The 17,076-nt window shown below is 41.8% G+C and overlaps 1 protein-coding gene across 5 annotated transcripts in view; it reads right to left on the bottom strand.

The window, feature by feature from the left end:
• SEPTIN11 (septin 11) overlaps positions 1 to 17,076 on the bottom strand; it is an 83,126-nt gene that overhangs the window by 12,119 nt on the left and 53,931 nt on the right. For all 5 annotated transcript variants that reach the window (XM_063108543.1, XM_063108544.1, XM_063108545.1 and 2 more), the window contains exons 4-7: positions 11,542 to 11,728; positions 8,553 to 8,714; positions 5,296 to 5,392; positions 3,701 to 3,869 (exon numbers count right to left, since the gene is read on the bottom strand). In XM_063108543.1, the coding sequence (XP_062964613.1) occupies positions 3,701 to 3,869; positions 5,296 to 5,392; positions 8,553 to 8,714; positions 11,542 to 11,728 (615 nt within the window). The remainder of the gene's footprint in view (positions 1 to 3,700; positions 3,870 to 5,295; positions 5,393 to 8,552; positions 8,715 to 11,541; positions 11,729 to 17,076) is intronic.

Below are 17,076 nucleotides of genomic sequence, written 5' to 3'. Positions count from 1 at the left end.
CAAAGGTAGAGGATGATTTGTCCCTGCTATGAAATTTATAGAAAACTCAGTTTTTGTTGATTTTAGGATAATGAATACTTCTCCCTCTTCTTTCTAACAAGCAATTTCTAACAAACCTTTTATAGAAACACTACCCAAAACATGTTCCAGTTTCAAGAGATGATCTCCAAAACAGGGGTTTCAAAATCAGAAGACAAAAGGGAAAATGCTACTTATGCTCTCCTTTTAGGGGATTCCCAATGCATAGTGGATCCCAGACCTAGCAGCACATCAGATCACCTGGGCATGTTTCATTGTACTTTTCTAAATACAAATTCCTATGCCCACTCCTGGAGATGCTGATTCAGGAAGTCTGGCTAAGGCAAAATAGTCTGTTTTGAAATGCTCCATGGGTGATTACATCCAACTAGCTTGTTAACCACTGCTTGTCTTAAATGCTCTGAGAAGACCCTCAGTAAAAGAACCTGTTTAACTTGATTGACTTAGAAACCCCCAAATTTGTTTCATCATGGAAAATTTTTTAAGTAGCTCACAGATAACATGTGCTTGGATAATGTTACCCAAAATACTGAGAACTATCAAGACAACTCTGCCTTATCCAGTCCCAACCACAACCTACCTTCTGCACCAGTTTCTGGAGATATATTTTCAAACTATGGATCACAACCCAATGATGGGTCTTAATCAGAAAAAGTTTAAGAGAATAGGATAGAAAATACCAGAATACAGTGCAAACAATGAGTAGGTATTTTACATGAAATGTATATACTAGATCATGATGGAAAATGTTTTTTATCTGAAGGCTGTTGTCCAAAGTTGGAAAGCCCTTGTCCTAGAGACAGCCTAAAAAATAATTTTGCCAGTACCAAGATTGGCCTCAACAAATACTGCGTCTTACATCATTGTACACGAGGATGTGAACCAGCTTTTGAACTCTGACACTGAAAATGATATCAGCAACATATAAGAAAGAAACCATAAAACTTACCCCAAAGAGTAAGTAACTTGACCCACAGTAAGTTACTTAAAAATAACTTAGAACAATCAAAGCATCCACAGAATCATATTCCCTAGGCACCTCTGTTCCCGTCACTGAACACCAGTTCAGAAGGAACTGGTTCTATATTATCCATTCTCAGATACCTAAAGTGATGATATCCTTTGCAATTTTTAGCTCTTCAAACTTAATTTTTAATTGCAGTTATTAACACCCTTTCCTAAGAGTGAAAGCTGCAATTCTTTCACAAGGTTTTAGGCTGGTTTGAAACAGGATTTTATCTTCAAATTTTCTCTTAATAGCCTTTGAGAGAGGTAAGTTTTGCTTGTAGAAGTCAAGGGAAGGGAGAATGAATATGAACACTTCAGCTCATCCTTGGTTCAGGTAATGCACACAGCATAATTCTTTCCTGTTCGCATCTCCTGGAACCATCTCGTGGAGTGCATGCCAGAGTATGACCATCATCACAGGTATTTATGATGTAACTTACACATGTGGATCCATTTAATCCTCACAACAACCCAATAAGGTAGGCATTAACATCACCTCCCATTTTACAGAGGGAGACACTTGGACATGCAGGTGTTCAGTCATTTGTCCAGGTCACGCACATCATGAAGACATGACAGAGCCCAGACTGGAACCCAGGCTGCCCTGCTCAGACAGGAGCTCCACCCCTGCACTGCACAGCTGGTGAACTGAGGCCCAGACACTCCTAAAAGCAAATGGATCTCATGGGCCTGAGAACTTTTTTAAATCTCTGAGAGAATGCAGGTAACTGAGCACTTTTTATTAGCTAATTGGTGTGAGTCAAAGGGAAGGTGGTATTTTGAAATGAGCAAGGAGCAGTTTGGGCAGGGACCATTGTGAAAAGGTCAGTGGTATCTCAGGAGAAAAGAAGCAGAGAGTGGCTCAAGGGAGACACATGACCAGTCCCTACTCACGTCTTATAGCCTCTCACTCTCTCCTCTTTTTACCCTAAAATACCAGCCACAAAGGGGCTGGGGTCTGTGGCAAGGTGAGATGTGGGTCTGGGGAAAGCAGGACACTCTGGTCCGGTGGGAGCATGAGTTCCAAAGCTGCAGGGCAGCAGGGGTCTGGATTTGAATGAAGGAGAGGGGACAAAAAATTCAATTTTATGGCAGTTCCTATTGTTCCATCTCTACACACGAAAACAAATATTCTATGAAATACTAAAGACAGCCTATCCCACACAAAAAACATTTTCATCAGGCTTAATAACCACAGAGTGGGCTCGATTTTGTAGGGACAATTTTCTGGTAAATGCATTTCAGGGTTCAATTAGCTAAACCTGTGTACACATAAAGGTATCCTATACCTTGCCTCAGAAAGTGACGTTTTATATGGTCTAAGATGATCAGTTTTATAAGCCCCCGGGGCAGAATTAAATGATGCAAACTCAGCTAGAAGTTAGCTTCTTGGTTAGAAGCCCTTTGTCTGGGTTCTGCATTTGTTCTCAGCAAATACACACGTGCTCATGGAACTCCACAGCAGCACTGTACCAGGGGGACCACCCCAGAAACTATGTCTTTTTTTTTTTTCCCTTGCTTCTCATCTGCAGGACTTTTTCATTTTTCTTTTCTTTTTTTTCTTCTTCTTGCTTTCTCAGGTGCAGTATTTTTTTTTTCTTTTTTCTTTTTTTCCTAGCTCAGACATTACTAAACTATCTCTAAAGTAATTCCAAGCAAACAAATCCATTCCCACTCCAACAGCAGCTCATACCCAGGGAAACAGAATCTACCCAGTGTGTACAGACTGCCTCAAGTTCTATGGCCAGCCAGCTTCTAGACATCAGAGTGTGAGTTACAGGGCTAGCCACAAAAGAAGAGGAAAACAGTTTTCTTCCATGGAACTGTGGCTCCCAATCGGTAGGTAGAGGCATGGAGCCCAGGCACACCGCATACCACCTCAGTTCAAATTGCCATTAAGAAATTGCTGGGGCTCAGTATGAGCGATGCTCTCCTGTACCAGAAGGTGGCGAGCCTGGCTTGGTGGCTTCACCTCCCACGGGACCCAGAGCGGTCCTACCATTCACAGAGCCCGGCAGGCAACAGCACCCTGCCTGATACTGCCAACCCTTCCCCACAGCAGGGCTCTGAAGGGGCCGGGCTTTTCCCAGGGTACTAACTCTAGATTCATTTCTCTCCTTCACATTCTACATTTCCATCCATCAGTGATGTGGGAAAACACACAAGACATTTTCTAAAAGTTATTCTCTTTCCTGCTGAGCCATTGTTAGAACTGTACTGAACCACTGAAAGCTGGTAAGAGCACTTGAAAATGTTAAGAGCCTTGGGAAGTTAAACCCGAGTGGCACAAATGAACAGGGCACACTAACCAGCAGCCACACCTCCGTAAATGCCTCGATCAGGCTCAGGAGCCAGACGGCTAGGGCTCGACACCCACCCTGTCACTTGCTACTTGTAGGACCTTGGGTAGGTTGTTCACACTTTCAAAGCCTTGGCTTCCTCATCTGTAAAACGTGGACAATTACAGACCTCACCTACCTTGGCTAATTGAGATAATGCGAATAAAGCAGTTACTGACATGCCTACCATACGTGCTGTGCATCTTCCCCACCAGGCCCCTCCATCACTGCATGTCAGCCCAACAAGCTTTTCTGTGCGGCACCAATGTGCCAGCCTTGCCACTGGGAGACACGGACTGCCAGGTGCCCCATACCTGAAGGGCTTGCTGTCAGGGTCAGTGTCCTTGAACCCCATCTCCTCGAGCTTACAGCGCCGATACAACTCATAATGGCGGGTGTGAGTCTGTTCTCGCAAGTCCTCCATGTTCACGCGGATCAGCATCTCCCGAAGTTTCACAAAATCACAATGGTTTTCATTCTCAACTGCAAGAGATGGCCGAAAAAAGGGGGGGAGGGCTATCATCAATGATGTCACTGAAAATCTGAAGTGACACCATCACTCCTGAAATTTCTGAGGTCTCAAAGCCTTCAGAAGATCCTTCACCAGCTTCCTTTTACATTCCTAATAAAGACGAGATTTCTGACAACAATGACCACAGTGCTGAGGACGACAGCAGTGACTGCCGAATGCCGGCGCAGTGCCCAGCGCAGGGGAGGAGCTGTACAAATGTCATCCTGACCCTTCATAATAATTCTGCCAAGCAGCCATTGTGACTCTGGCTTTGTGGATGCAGAAGCCTGGTTTTGATAAGCAAGCTGACCTCCCAAACAGAGGTAGCAGAGTCTAGATTCAAACACTGTGACATATGGCTCCAATGCCAGGCCTATTTCTGCCACTCCATGCTGTCGAGAACTGTACCGGGCAGTTTTTATACAAGGGGTCTTGACAATGGTCATGAAAAGATTTGTATTATCTTTTAACTCTATTTTTCCATGAACTTTCTGAAGTACTCTTGTATAACACCTCATTTAATCTTATTAACACTGTGAAGAAGAGTTTTCTTATTGTAGAGAAATTGGTAAGATTCAGAAAAAATATAATTTTCCAGGGATCTGAAAGGTACTGTTTCTTCTCAGTTTGTCTCACAGTTTTACTGCCTTTATTTAGACCAGAAGAGAAAGACTGATACGAAAGCAATGAAGGAACTTCCTGTGGCCATCCTACTTGATCTACAGCAGTAGATGTCCTCCTTCAAAACACACAAGGGCATAATAGAGTCCCTGCCCTTCAAAGTGACATACAGAATGCTTCTTCAGGCTAAAGACTGTGGTCATGTCCCACAGTGCCAATTAGAAGTCAGATAGTCTCATAATTCTCAGGTATTTACTAAGATAACATTTAATTAGAAGATAACTTTTCCAGAAATGATGGAGAAACAAGTATCCACTTGTTTGCAAGAAATTTTGTGCAGGGCTGGCCAGGTATCTTAGTTGGTTAGAGCACAGGATTATAATACCAAGGTCACAGGTTCAGATCCCCATACTGTCCAGCCACCAAAAAAAGAAAAGAAATGTTTTGCAGCTTTCTTATACTTTGCTGATAATGCTGGTTCAAACTCCTAGGGAAGAACTGTCTTCTGTCAGGAATTTATACTGAATGTACCACACAACCCATCATCCTTGAGGGGCTGCCTCGTTGCCATGGGGCTTGGCAGCCACTTCTCTCCATTGCCTACCTACCTGATTATTGTTTCTTCTCACCCCCAAGACTGCCAGGTGCGACACCTCACCTCTCCCTCCCCCCGCCCACTGTTGAGGGCCTCCCTAAACAAGATAGGGAGGGAAGAAACATGGCCATTCACCATGGGGTTTAAATATGAAGAGTCCCTTTCCCATGACATGCACATACCCTGCACCACACCCCAGGGGTACTGCCTGGCCTTGGCCATCTTGTTGCCGATCTTCACCTCTTCGGTGCTGCCAACCACTGCAAATGGGAGATGGACCTGCCAAGCAACAGAAGGACAGAAAGTAGTCATCTTCCACAGCTCTGACAAAGACTGGTCCTCCACCAGCTTCTGCACACTCCCTCCTTTGGCAGGCAAGAGAAAAGGCGGGCAGAGGGAGAACAGTGGGAGACTCTGCAGCTCGGTGGGTGCGCATCATGTATCCCACCTCCTACAGCCAAATACTGAATATCTGATGGTGGGGAAAGTGCATGAGTCTTTGCAACTATATGGTCAGCTTTAGACGTGGGCTATCCATTACAGTAGACACTAACTATATGTGGCTATGAGCACTTGAAATAGGGCTGTAAGACCAAGAAACTGAACTTTTAACTTTATTTACTTTTAGTTAATTTACACTGAAATTTAAAATGAAAGCAGTGTAAAATATTTTCCCATTAAATATAACTTTATTGTTTTGGTAGAACTGCATTTCACTTTGTTCCAAACTCAAATCTTCTAAGAAGACCAGTTTTGTCAAGGAAGATGCAAATATTAAAGGAAAAATATCTTTTTGGTATTTATGTTATACTGAAAAACATGAAAGTATGTTAGGAATAACCTCTGTATGTGATCCACTTTTTTAACTATAAATTTTATATAAATATAGATCAAATATTTCTGATGAAAATTTAGAATCCGAATTGAGATGTACTGCCATTATAAAATATACACTGGATTTCAAAGACCCATTACAAAAATATCTCATTAACAATTTTTATATTAATTACATGTTGAAATGATATTTTGGATATATTGAGTTAAGTAAGTTCTTAAAGTTAATTTCATGTTTCTTTTTACTTTTTAAATATGGCTACTAGGAAATGTTACATTTCCTGTGTGGCTCACATTATCCTTCTGTTAAATAGCACTGTTTTAGACAGTTGATCACTGCACAAATTTCAGGTCAGAAACACACTTTAGCCCAAATTATTGGCTCAAGCTTTGCACCCAGATTTACCTCTAGCACAGAGGGCGTCCAAGACAACTGACTCACGTTGATTTATTTGGTAGTTACGGCTACATTCTAGGGATGGGGTGGAGAAATAATACTAATTTTTTTTTTTTTTTCTGTTAGTGTATAAGAATAAGAAGATTTGAAATAGCTGCTCTAAGAGCTATTATTTAGGGTTTCTTGATCCAGTGTTCTTCCACTACAGGTAAGTTGAGAAAAAAGGAATATTTTCAAGCCAAATCCTCTCCCATGGAGCTTGACATAAACCTCAACTCAGGTTGCCCAAGTGGCATTTTGTCTGATGCTCAAAGCATTTAAATTTTCTAGTTCATCTCACTTCTCTAGGAAAGAAAGCAAGCACATTCTCCTTCTCAGACTCCAAGTACGAAACTGAAATGTGTTCCCTGAAGTTGAGGAGCAACAGGATCTTTCTGGTCAACGTTTTGGCGTCATGGCCAAGGAGACTGCTTCTCCACTCAGATGGAACAAAAGCAACCACCAGTGGAATCTGTTTCCTCAGATTTCCACACATCATATGGGATTCATCAGCAAGAACTGTTTGTAATAAAGAATGTAAAAGAAGCTTTCTTGATGAAGAACAGGATTTATTTGGAACGTCAAAGATCTTCGGTTCTATTAATCTTATTAAAGAGAGAAAGAGAGCAAAAGTTCATGGGTATTTTCATTCCAAGGAGTTTATCACAAATTTAGTTTCATGGTTACAAAGCATTATTTAAAAGGATGGGGAGGGATACAAAGAGAAATTAAATGGTCTTCACTCATGTTACTTCCTGAGCTCTACACTGACATCCCAAACTGCAGTTCTACGGCAGAATAAACAAGTGCCATCTCAGCTTCTGACATGCTATATATAACACAAGAACACTGCTCTGCTTGGGTGGCAGGTAGTATAAACGGTGAGCATGTTGGCTCCAGAGCCAAACTACCTGGGTTTAAATCCTACCTCCTCTACCGGTAGCTGTGCCATCTTAGGCACTATGCTGCCATTTCCTCATATGTGAGGCAGGGCTAACTATAGCACCTACCCATGGGACTGCTCTGAGGATTAAATGTAAAGCCTTGAACAGTGCCTGATGCATACGAGTATAAACGCTCGTAATGTCAAAAATGTCAGGTCAGGGACTACTATTATTATGAGGCTCTCAACACCCATAACCAGAGGATTTCAGAGGTGGAAGAGATCTTACATATTATTCAGTTCAGTCCTTTTTAAGAATTCCCTCTACAGTCTCTCTCTCTTCTAAGTGAAAACAGAAGCTGCTCTCCACCAACCGCTTGTGACGGGAACTCACTACTTCAGTAAGGGGCATCTTACATCACGACGGCTTCAGAGTTAAACATTTACTTCACGCTGGGTCAAAACCCTTCACTGCGCTTTTGCCCACTGGTTCTGGTTCTTTTGAATAAATCTAATCAGTCTCCCTTAGGGCAACCTTCCCTTCACACCCCCTTATGCCTATTTCCCAGGAACAATCTGTGCTCCAGCTTCATCCAGGGATTCCAGACCCATTACTATCCTGAATTCCAACAACCACCATTGGGCCTTTACTATGTGCAAAGAATGCTGCTTTTACAGAAGTTATGCATTCCCTAAAAAAAGAGATACAGCTGGTCATTGTGAGGCACAGCTGGGCCATGGCTGTGAGACACAAAAGAGAGCAGGAAAGACGTGGATAAAAACCAGCAGGACGCAGGCTCACCAGGAGGAACGGCATCACAGCACTCACTGAACCACTGCCGCTTTATTTGTTTCTCTCCGTGATGTAGAAATTGTACCCTCAACTGCCAGTTTAACTAGTCATTCAGGAAAGGGTAAGGAAAATGGAAAGGAGGGAAAGGAAGGAGCCAATCGCCAAAGCAAGACTGAGGCAGGCAGGCATATTTTTGCCAACACTGGCAGAAACAAGCAGAGATCCATTTCCTTTGAGCTACTTCCCTTAAGATTTCTGTGGAAATCTTGGTAAGTAGAAAGGACACGTGAGATCAGTTTGTCTAATTCTCCCATTTGACAGATGGGGAAACTGAGGAGCAGGCTGGTTAAATGCTGTGAAGTAGTGGCAAAACTGGACTACAACTGAAGGCATCAGGTTTCCAGTCCCATGTGATAGCCACTCTCCAGTGCTGCTTGCTGCTAAGAAAAGCTTTCAGGAAAATCACTTGTTCCCATTTTACTGGAAGACTTACACTCATTGTTGCATTAATCTCTGCCACCGTTTCTTCATCTGTGGGGAACTGATATATCTGGACCCCATTGCTGACCAGTTCACTCATGATCTTACTCTTGAATTTGTGTAATTCATTCTTGGCAATGGTGTCAGCTTTTGCAATTATTGGAATGATGTTCACCTATAAAACAAATATGTCCATTTTTATACAATACCAACGTTAGAAAAATAATTAGACAAGGGAATAAAACATAGCTAGCAAATAAATAAAAAATGTAAAAACCCACTGTAAAAAATAGAGATGATATTCAAAATCAGACTTTCTACCTGGATGCAAAATTAAGAAGACATGGGATCATCCTTTAGCTGAATCTCCTAACACTCTCACTTCCTCCTATCATAGACTGAAAGCAGCGTGTAATTTCCTCTCCTGGGCTACCTCATTCTTCTTTACAGAGTAAAAGAAAGTGTTATTCTATGACAAATACCCATAACAAAGGAGACTATTCTTTGAATAACCAACCGCTCCTTATAGACCCCTCCCAGCTATTTAGGTGCTTGATTTTTGCATGCCCTAACAGTGTAGTAAGAAAGTTTTTGTCAGTTAGAGCAGTGGAATATTCAGCTCTACACAGGAAAACATCCTTTCTTTCTCCTGATGACTTGAAAATTGCTGGGAAACAGAAATGGTTTCACCTCCTTAGAAATTTTTCAAAATCACACCAATTCTTTTAAAAAATCGGCTTCTATCAAATTACTTCTTCATGCCAGAATGAGTCCCAGTGCCAAAGGCAAGGCTCACTTTCAGAGCATCAGTTACAAAGAACAGGGGAGAACTCGGAATTCAACATTAATGGCAGAAATCCCAGAAAGAGAGCCAAGGATACCCTACAGCGCAAGATCCAAATACTAAGGTGGGACATTCTTTTTCCACCTGCCCCAGCCCTGTCCCAGGACACATTTTAAAAATTCACATTTTAAGATTAACTTTCTTCCACTCTTTGTAGGAACAGAGGTTTCGGTAAGATGCTACAGACGTGATATCTAGGACTATGCTCTCCACCCAACTCAGGTGAAAAAGACTTAGAAAGCCATCCTAGCCAGAAAACAGAGAGTCCTTAGGGAAAGTTTTCAGATCACACTGTCTGCATTCCTTTGCTTCTCCTTTTATTCCAACGGCCAAATCAGAAATCCCCGATAAACCAGAACAAGAAGACACACTGATAGAAAAACCTACACTTCAACCAATTCCTCAACCCATTCCTAATCTCATCCTGCCTGGGCTTTCTCCAACAAGTTGCAGACTAAGAAAAAACATCATTGGAGGTAGGGAAAATGTCTGGAGCAGGTCCTGAAGAACAAATACTTCTCTGTTGTTCTTATTGGCCATCTTTGTATACATTTAGTATTCAGTTAACAGCAACACAGACAGAATGGCAGAGGTTCATATTTTCTTGGCCAAATTGATCAGAGTAGATGGAGAAATCAAGCAATTTAGTTTTTAAATCTCTTTTTTCTTCATTGGCAGGGGTTTGAAAGTCTTTTCTGAAATGATCATATATTTAACTTTTCCCTTTACTTGTACATATAAAACTTTGACAAGACCATTTTCAGATGTTACCTAGCTCTCCAACTCTATAACAATATCAGTTCTTTGTGGTTGCTTGTTTTTATTAGTTATGTTTGCTTTGCCTTTTTCCCTTTTCCTTTTTAAATCAGCTCTACTAGACATAATCATATTGTTGGACATTATCCTGGCTTGCTCTACATTCCCAGTTAGGATGCCACCTCGCTCTACTTCCTGCACTCCCAAGAACAGGGGGACCTGCCCCTGTTCTCAAGGGCATGACGGCAGAAGGAGCAGTCCCCACAGCCTGCAATCTCTCCACTATCACGGCTAGACATAGTTCCCTGGGCTGATCTGCAGCGGAATCAAATAGGATGAAGAAGCGTTTCTGTTTATTCTCCCACGAGGACTCTAGCTTCAACAGTCCTTTCAGGCCAGAGTATTTTTCTATAAACCACTGTGTCGTTGCATGCTGGAGGCCAAGAAGCCTGGCTCCACTTCAGCTTCTCTGGCCCTTTGTGGGCTGGTTCAAGCAGAGGCCTTGGGGACAGGCTGATCTTCTGAGTGTTCACTATGTCTTTTAAACAGTGTTGTTTGGATAAAAAAAAAAAAAAAAAAAAACACCCGCTAAAGCCTTCTAAAAGCTTTTATCATCTGATAAGACTTTTCATTGAATGCAAATGCATTTAGAACCTAAGGGAAAATAAATACCACGGCTTAGCTTCCTGGTTGTTCTTGTTGCCAATTGCTTCATCTTTATTTCAGAATTACTGCCTTCTATTTATTTCAAATTGAAAATCAAATTAATTATATAGTAGGGCATCACATTTTTATCATACTTATCAGTCTCTTCCTTCAAGTGTTGCGAAAGAGGCTATAAGAGAGTATGTCAAAAAGTTCATGGAAAGATTCATATTATCTTTTAATTCTATTTTTTCCACGAACTTTTTGAAGTACCCTCATAAATGTAGCAAGCTCAGGGGTCAAACTGACACGAAGACTTTACTTCTTTTAATCACATGTGTGCAGTTCAGTTTTAAAATCTAAGAAGCTGGTCCATCCTTATCACATAGAGAAAAAATTAACACTTTTTACTCCATTCTAAACTTCAAATTAAAGCCAAACCTTTGAAAACTTTTTAAAGAGAGATTTAGGAAGTTTTTAAAGAAAAAAAAAAAACCCTTGAATTTATATTTCAATCCTCTATTTAAGAACTGAAAATACTTTGTAATGAGTCTTGTGGTTTTGTTTGCTTGTTAGTTTTAGTTTGTTTTTGCCTAACATCCAGAGAGATTTTGAAGCATTTTTCTCATGTTGCCAAACCCTGTGGTTCTATAACCCAGAAAAAACAAATTATACTGACAGCAGAGAATAAACTGGGACAACAGGATAAAGGTGATCCAAAAGGAGAGTGGATGGCAGTCAGAGTGGCAGCAAGTACCTTACTGTCCAGCTTTTTCATGGTGACCAGATCCAGGGACTTCAGTGAATGTCCAGTAGGGGCAATGAAGTAGAGGCAGGCATGGATCCTTGTGTCGTGGTAGTTGAAGAGAGAACGCTTAATCTTCAACTCCTCTTGCAGGTAGGCCTCAAATTGGGCATCAATATATTCCACTATCGGCTTATAGCTACAGTACAAAAGCACATTTCCAAATCAGCACGTTTCTAGTCTCAAACCTCTTTTGCAATTCAGTGTAGACAGTAAATGTCATCAATGGTTCCCTTTCGCTAAGAGCTAAAGCTAAGTTCCTGCCCTTGGCAACCAAGGCCTTGCATCACCGGCTACCTGAACAGCTTCCCAGGCTCAATCATCAATCCCACCGCCTCCCCAGCTCACCCTCTGTGCCCACAGCGCAAACACTTGCAGTGGTCCCCACACATCAAGCTCATATGGGCCTCTATGCCGTTGCTCTCACTGGCCCCTCCGGCTGGCTAACATTCATCCTTTAAAACAGACATTATAAATATGGGGAACATGCTGCCACATCCCCAGGGGTGCCCATGGAAGATACTGCTAAGAGATTGTAGCAATCTTTCCTGCTGGGCCAAAACAGCCTCAAAATCCATCTCAATAAAGTGATTTTGCCAGCTTCTACTAACAGATTGGTGTTGGTGCATAAAGTGAACCTGGTTTGTGGTTTCAGGATATGGCATCTCTGTGATGAGCATCAGGCTGCCCTCACACTCCGCCTCCCTGCCGCCACTCCTCCAGAGACGAGGGGCTCCCTGAGCTCCCATAATACCTGTGCACATCCCATAACTTCATCTAGAAACTCAGCTGCCTGGACTATTAGGATCATCAAGATTCCTTCCAACTCAAAAATTTTATAGGGCCAGCCCGTGGCTCACTTGGGAGAGTGTGGTGCTGATAACACCAAGGCCATGGGTTCGGATCCCTATATAGGGATGGCTGGTTGGCTCACTTGGGAGAGCGTGGTGCTGACAACACCAAGTCAAGGGTTAAGATCTCCTTACCGGTCATCTTTAAGAAAAAAAAAAAAATTATGACTTAAAGGTGAACTTTGTGAACCTCTCTTCTCACGAAATCATAATTCGGATCTGTTTTGGATAATTATGTCTAATTCTATTAACTGACCGTAAACACAATCACAAATAGCATATTGGGAATACCATATTCAATAAACCGCATGTTCTCCAGGGAGTAAGTATTATGTTAGGTTGCTGTGGGAGACCATTAACTCTTTCAGGTCTCCAAGGGGAACTCAGGAGAAGTTTGTTTCAGTAGCGAAGAGACTGGTCTATTAGGAATACAAAGAGTTAATTCTCCCAAAACTTACTACCTTTCTGAGGAATGATTTAAGTTTTAAGAAAAATAAAAACCTTTCAACACCCAAGGGGCTGGCTGATCAGCTCAGTTGGTTAGAGCGCAGAGTTATAACACCAAGGTCAAGGGTTCAGATCCCCATAATGGCCATTGCCCAGGAAAAAAAAAAAAACCAAAACCTTTCAACACCCAAATTTCAGACAAATTATAGATTAAATTTCAATCTTTAAGAGGGAATTACGAGGGCTGGCCTGTGGCTCACTTGGGAGAGCGTGGTGCTGATAACACCAAGGCCATGAGTTCGGATCCCTATATAGGGATGGCTGGTTAGCCCACTTGGGAGAGCGTGGTGCTGACAACACCAAGTCAAGGGTTAAGATCCCCTTACCAGTCATCCTTTTTTTAAGAAAAAAAAAGAATTACAAATCTTTTATAGTAATGATGACAGCAGACTTCCTAAGAGAAAAGACAAACAAAAAGCCCCAAAGTAAACAACATCAAAAACAAATTTATGATCAAAATGAAAGCGGTCAATTAAAAACATTTGATGAGGGGTTAGGGGGAGATTGGACAAGGGGCATAAAGAATAAGTACAATTTGTAACAATATACATACTAATAATATTGATTTGATCAACATACGTCAATAATGAATCCCAAAAATATGTATAATCAATTATGATTCAATAAAAAAAAAAAGCTTTTGATACAGTATTTTTCTTTGGTGACTTTATCACACTCCATTGGTTCAATTTGAGCAGACAAGATCTCTCAAGGTTTAAAAAAAAAGGTAGAATGTGCCTCAGCAATAATAAAGTTCCAAATCACGACATGCAAAATTCCTATAAAAAGGATGAGCAAGTGAGAAGATATTCTATATTCCAATTTTAAAATATAGGCATGTATTACATAACAATAATTATTATCATTTTTATAAGATGGTGGTTAGAAACATGGATTCAAGCCAGACTGCTTAAGACCAAAATCTAGCTGCAGCTGCACAATTCACTAGCTGTATGGCCTTGGGCAAGTCACTAAACCTCTCTTTGTCTCAATTTCCTCATCTGCAAATAAGAGACAAAAATAGTACTTCTATCAGAGAGCTACTGTGGCAAATAAATGAACCAATGAACCAATATACGTAAAGGACTGGCACATCAAAGTAAGACATAACTATTTCATAATAATAATATAATAGACAGCAAATGAGAAAAGCAAGCCTGAGTTTTTAAAAAGACCAAACAAACAAAAAAAAGGAACTTTTCGCTCACCCGGTTCCCTGGTAACTGTTCTACTGAGCTCATGCCCTGTAGGGAAGTGGACCAGGCCACTCCTACAAGGTCCACCTATACCCTTCCAGTCTGGGGGCTGATCCTTCAGTCTCCTGGCACCGAGGCAGGTGTTTGGGGATTAGGGTCCTTCACTGGCATCCTCTTAGCCCCAAGGGGAGGAAAAAGCAGCTCACAGCAATTGCGCCTTTCTGCCCTCCCCGTGTCTGGTTTTTAGCCCTCAGTGTCTCAAGAGCAGTCCAAGTATGTTTCTGCTTTCTATTAATTTCCTTCTTGTCTCTGGTTTTGATTCTGATCCTCCAACGATTATGGGAGGCAAAACATTTCTCCTTTTCCAGTGAAAAATGCATCTTGTGCTGGATTCATGCAATCTTCTGTTTTCCTCTTTGTCTTAAGCCTCCTCCTTTCTGCCCATTAGGGAGTTCTGGATAATCTTTCAGTCCCCCTTCTTTCAGTCTCTATGGCCTCCCTGGGAAATCACATTTATTCCTGTCTTTCACTTACTGTCTACGATGACAAGTCACAAATCTCTACTTCCATCCCAAATCTTTCCCGTGGGCTTCAGACCCATTCACCCAACTGCTTATCAGATATTTCCACTTGCTCCTCTAACTAAATGGATCAAAAACTGAACTCTTCATTCTGCCTCCAAACCCACACTTCCCCTGTACTCCTCAGCATGGTAGATGGTGCCTCCATCCACACCACTGTCAGGCATCTGGAATTCAACCTGGAGACCTTCTTCTCTCCCACCCCCTCACACAGTCAAGCATGAAACCCCACCTATTTTACCTTCTGTACCACTATGAACAAATAAAAGAAAGAATTATTTACCAAAACCACTATTCTCTATATCAAAGATTGAATTATGCTGGTGGAAACAGCCAGCCAAGTGGATTTGTACTCCCCTCACTGCCCTTTGAACAAACTCTCTGCCCCTGCCACTCCTTTCCACTTATCTACATTCACAGTCAGAAGGATAAGGAAGCTTAATCCCAATTTTGTCTTTCGCTAGTTTCCATTCCCATGGAAGAGACACCCATTTATATTGTCTGGTCAATTCGAACTCCTCTGGACTGCAGCCATATCAAGAGGAGGAAAGGGAGAGGGCAAGTCAGATCTCGCCCTTACATGTTCACATGTTTCCTTTCAAGGCATGGGAGATTCCTTGTTGCCTACCATTCACTTTTGTCGTATATCTCACAATAAATTGACAAAGGTTGACTGTCATTTTAGGAAACTGCTGGAAAAAGACTGTATATAATGTGTTCTATCCATCCAACCTATGTACTGATCATTCCTGCAAAATGACCAGTGCCATTACTCGGGGACTGACTCTCCATTTTACCTATGACCAAACACATACGTTTTTCTCTTATCTTGCTATCTGTTAGCCAAAGTCAATTTTGCTTATCCCTTGACTATTTCTGCCAGAAAGTTTAACAAAAGTTTAGAATTTAACAGCCAAACAGTCCACTTCACTACTGTTTTACAGCTCTGATAAAGATTTGGTGAGTTTGAGGATTCTCTCTCAGTGGATTTTTATTAGCCATGCTTTTCAGGGCTGATTATCATTACAGTTAGTGATATGCCAGGGACAGCTCACCTCCCACCTCCAAAATGTGGGGAAAACTAATTATTCTATTTCCGGCTGGACAGAAAAACTTGGTTTCCCTTCTCCAGACCCCTTTCCCTCTTCACCAGAGTGCAAACAGCCAAAACAAGGAAGCCCTTCAACAACAAAGAGTTAGACATACTATTAACATAACAGGAATCCTTACCAGATCTCTCTTCCTGTCTCCTTCAGCTAGCCTGGCCCAGGCAGATAATGATGCAGGAATGCTGACATGTCCAAAGCCTACATAAACAAACTGGGACATTCTTGAAGTCTTGCATCTATGGCAGAAAAGCTTGCCTAATCCCCAAAGTAGGTAAAAATAACCATGGGTTTAGAGAAACAGCACATCGCTTCCCATATGGTTACATACCGATGCAAAAATGCATATCCCACTTCCAGTTCTTTGATGGAAGCAAAGCCAGTCCAAATAACTATTTTTAAACAAATCATTTGGGTTTACAGTCAACAGCATCAACAATGCCTTCTGAGGCACAGGGTAACATAGAGTTTTAAATGTCACTTAAAGAAGTTACGCAACAGCTGTCAAGAAATTTTAGAGGGAAAAAAATATTTGGTATCTAGGTTAGGTTAATATCACACTTCCTCTCTTCTAAATCTCCTTGGAAACTATTATTTGACCCAAATGAGTCAGATAATTTCTTAAAGAGGACTCCAGCTATAAAATGAGGATGCACATTGTCCTAGCTGTTTGCTGCTCAATGCCGGCAAGTGGAAACCCACCAGCCTGAGGGAGAGTCCCTGTTTAGGGGGGAGGCAAAATGTTAGCGGCAGTGCTGAGGCAATGACTCTGAGCTGGAAGAGCACGTGGAATCTTAGCAGCAAGATGCTGGATGTAGGGCGGTTCTCATTCCTGTGGAAAGGGATCCTGAAACGTACAGTTGCTGTCTTCCAATCAGAGACATTCCCTAGACCAGGGGGAAATCTGTATGGATCTGAGAGATGGAGAAAAGGCCTTGGTATGAGTGTATGCAGTGACCGTGCAATGACCAGAAGCCCCTGGCTCTCTCCCCAGCTCCCACAATGCACCTGTGCCCCTCTTCTGTCTCCAGGGTTTTTCCTTCATTTATTTCACTTGGCATTACTAACAGCCCTCAGGCAGTAACCTCTCCATCATTCCTCGGCATTGAGGTCATAAACTAAGAGCAACTGCTCAGCTGCAAGGTCAAAGCTTAGTTGTCCCCACCCCAACACAATATACAGATAGTCCATTTTGACCAGATGCAAAATAAAATCCCTCTCACTATATCTAACAATTATTCTTGTT

Source organism: Cynocephalus volans, chromosome 9 (assembly GCF_027409185.1).
Source record: "Cynocephalus volans isolate mCynVol1 chromosome 9, mCynVol1.pri, whole genome shotgun sequence".
Lineage (NCBI taxonomy): Eukaryota > Metazoa > Chordata > Mammalia > Dermoptera > Cynocephalidae > Cynocephalus > Cynocephalus volans.
This window is presented reverse-complemented; position numbering and strand designations above follow the sequence as displayed.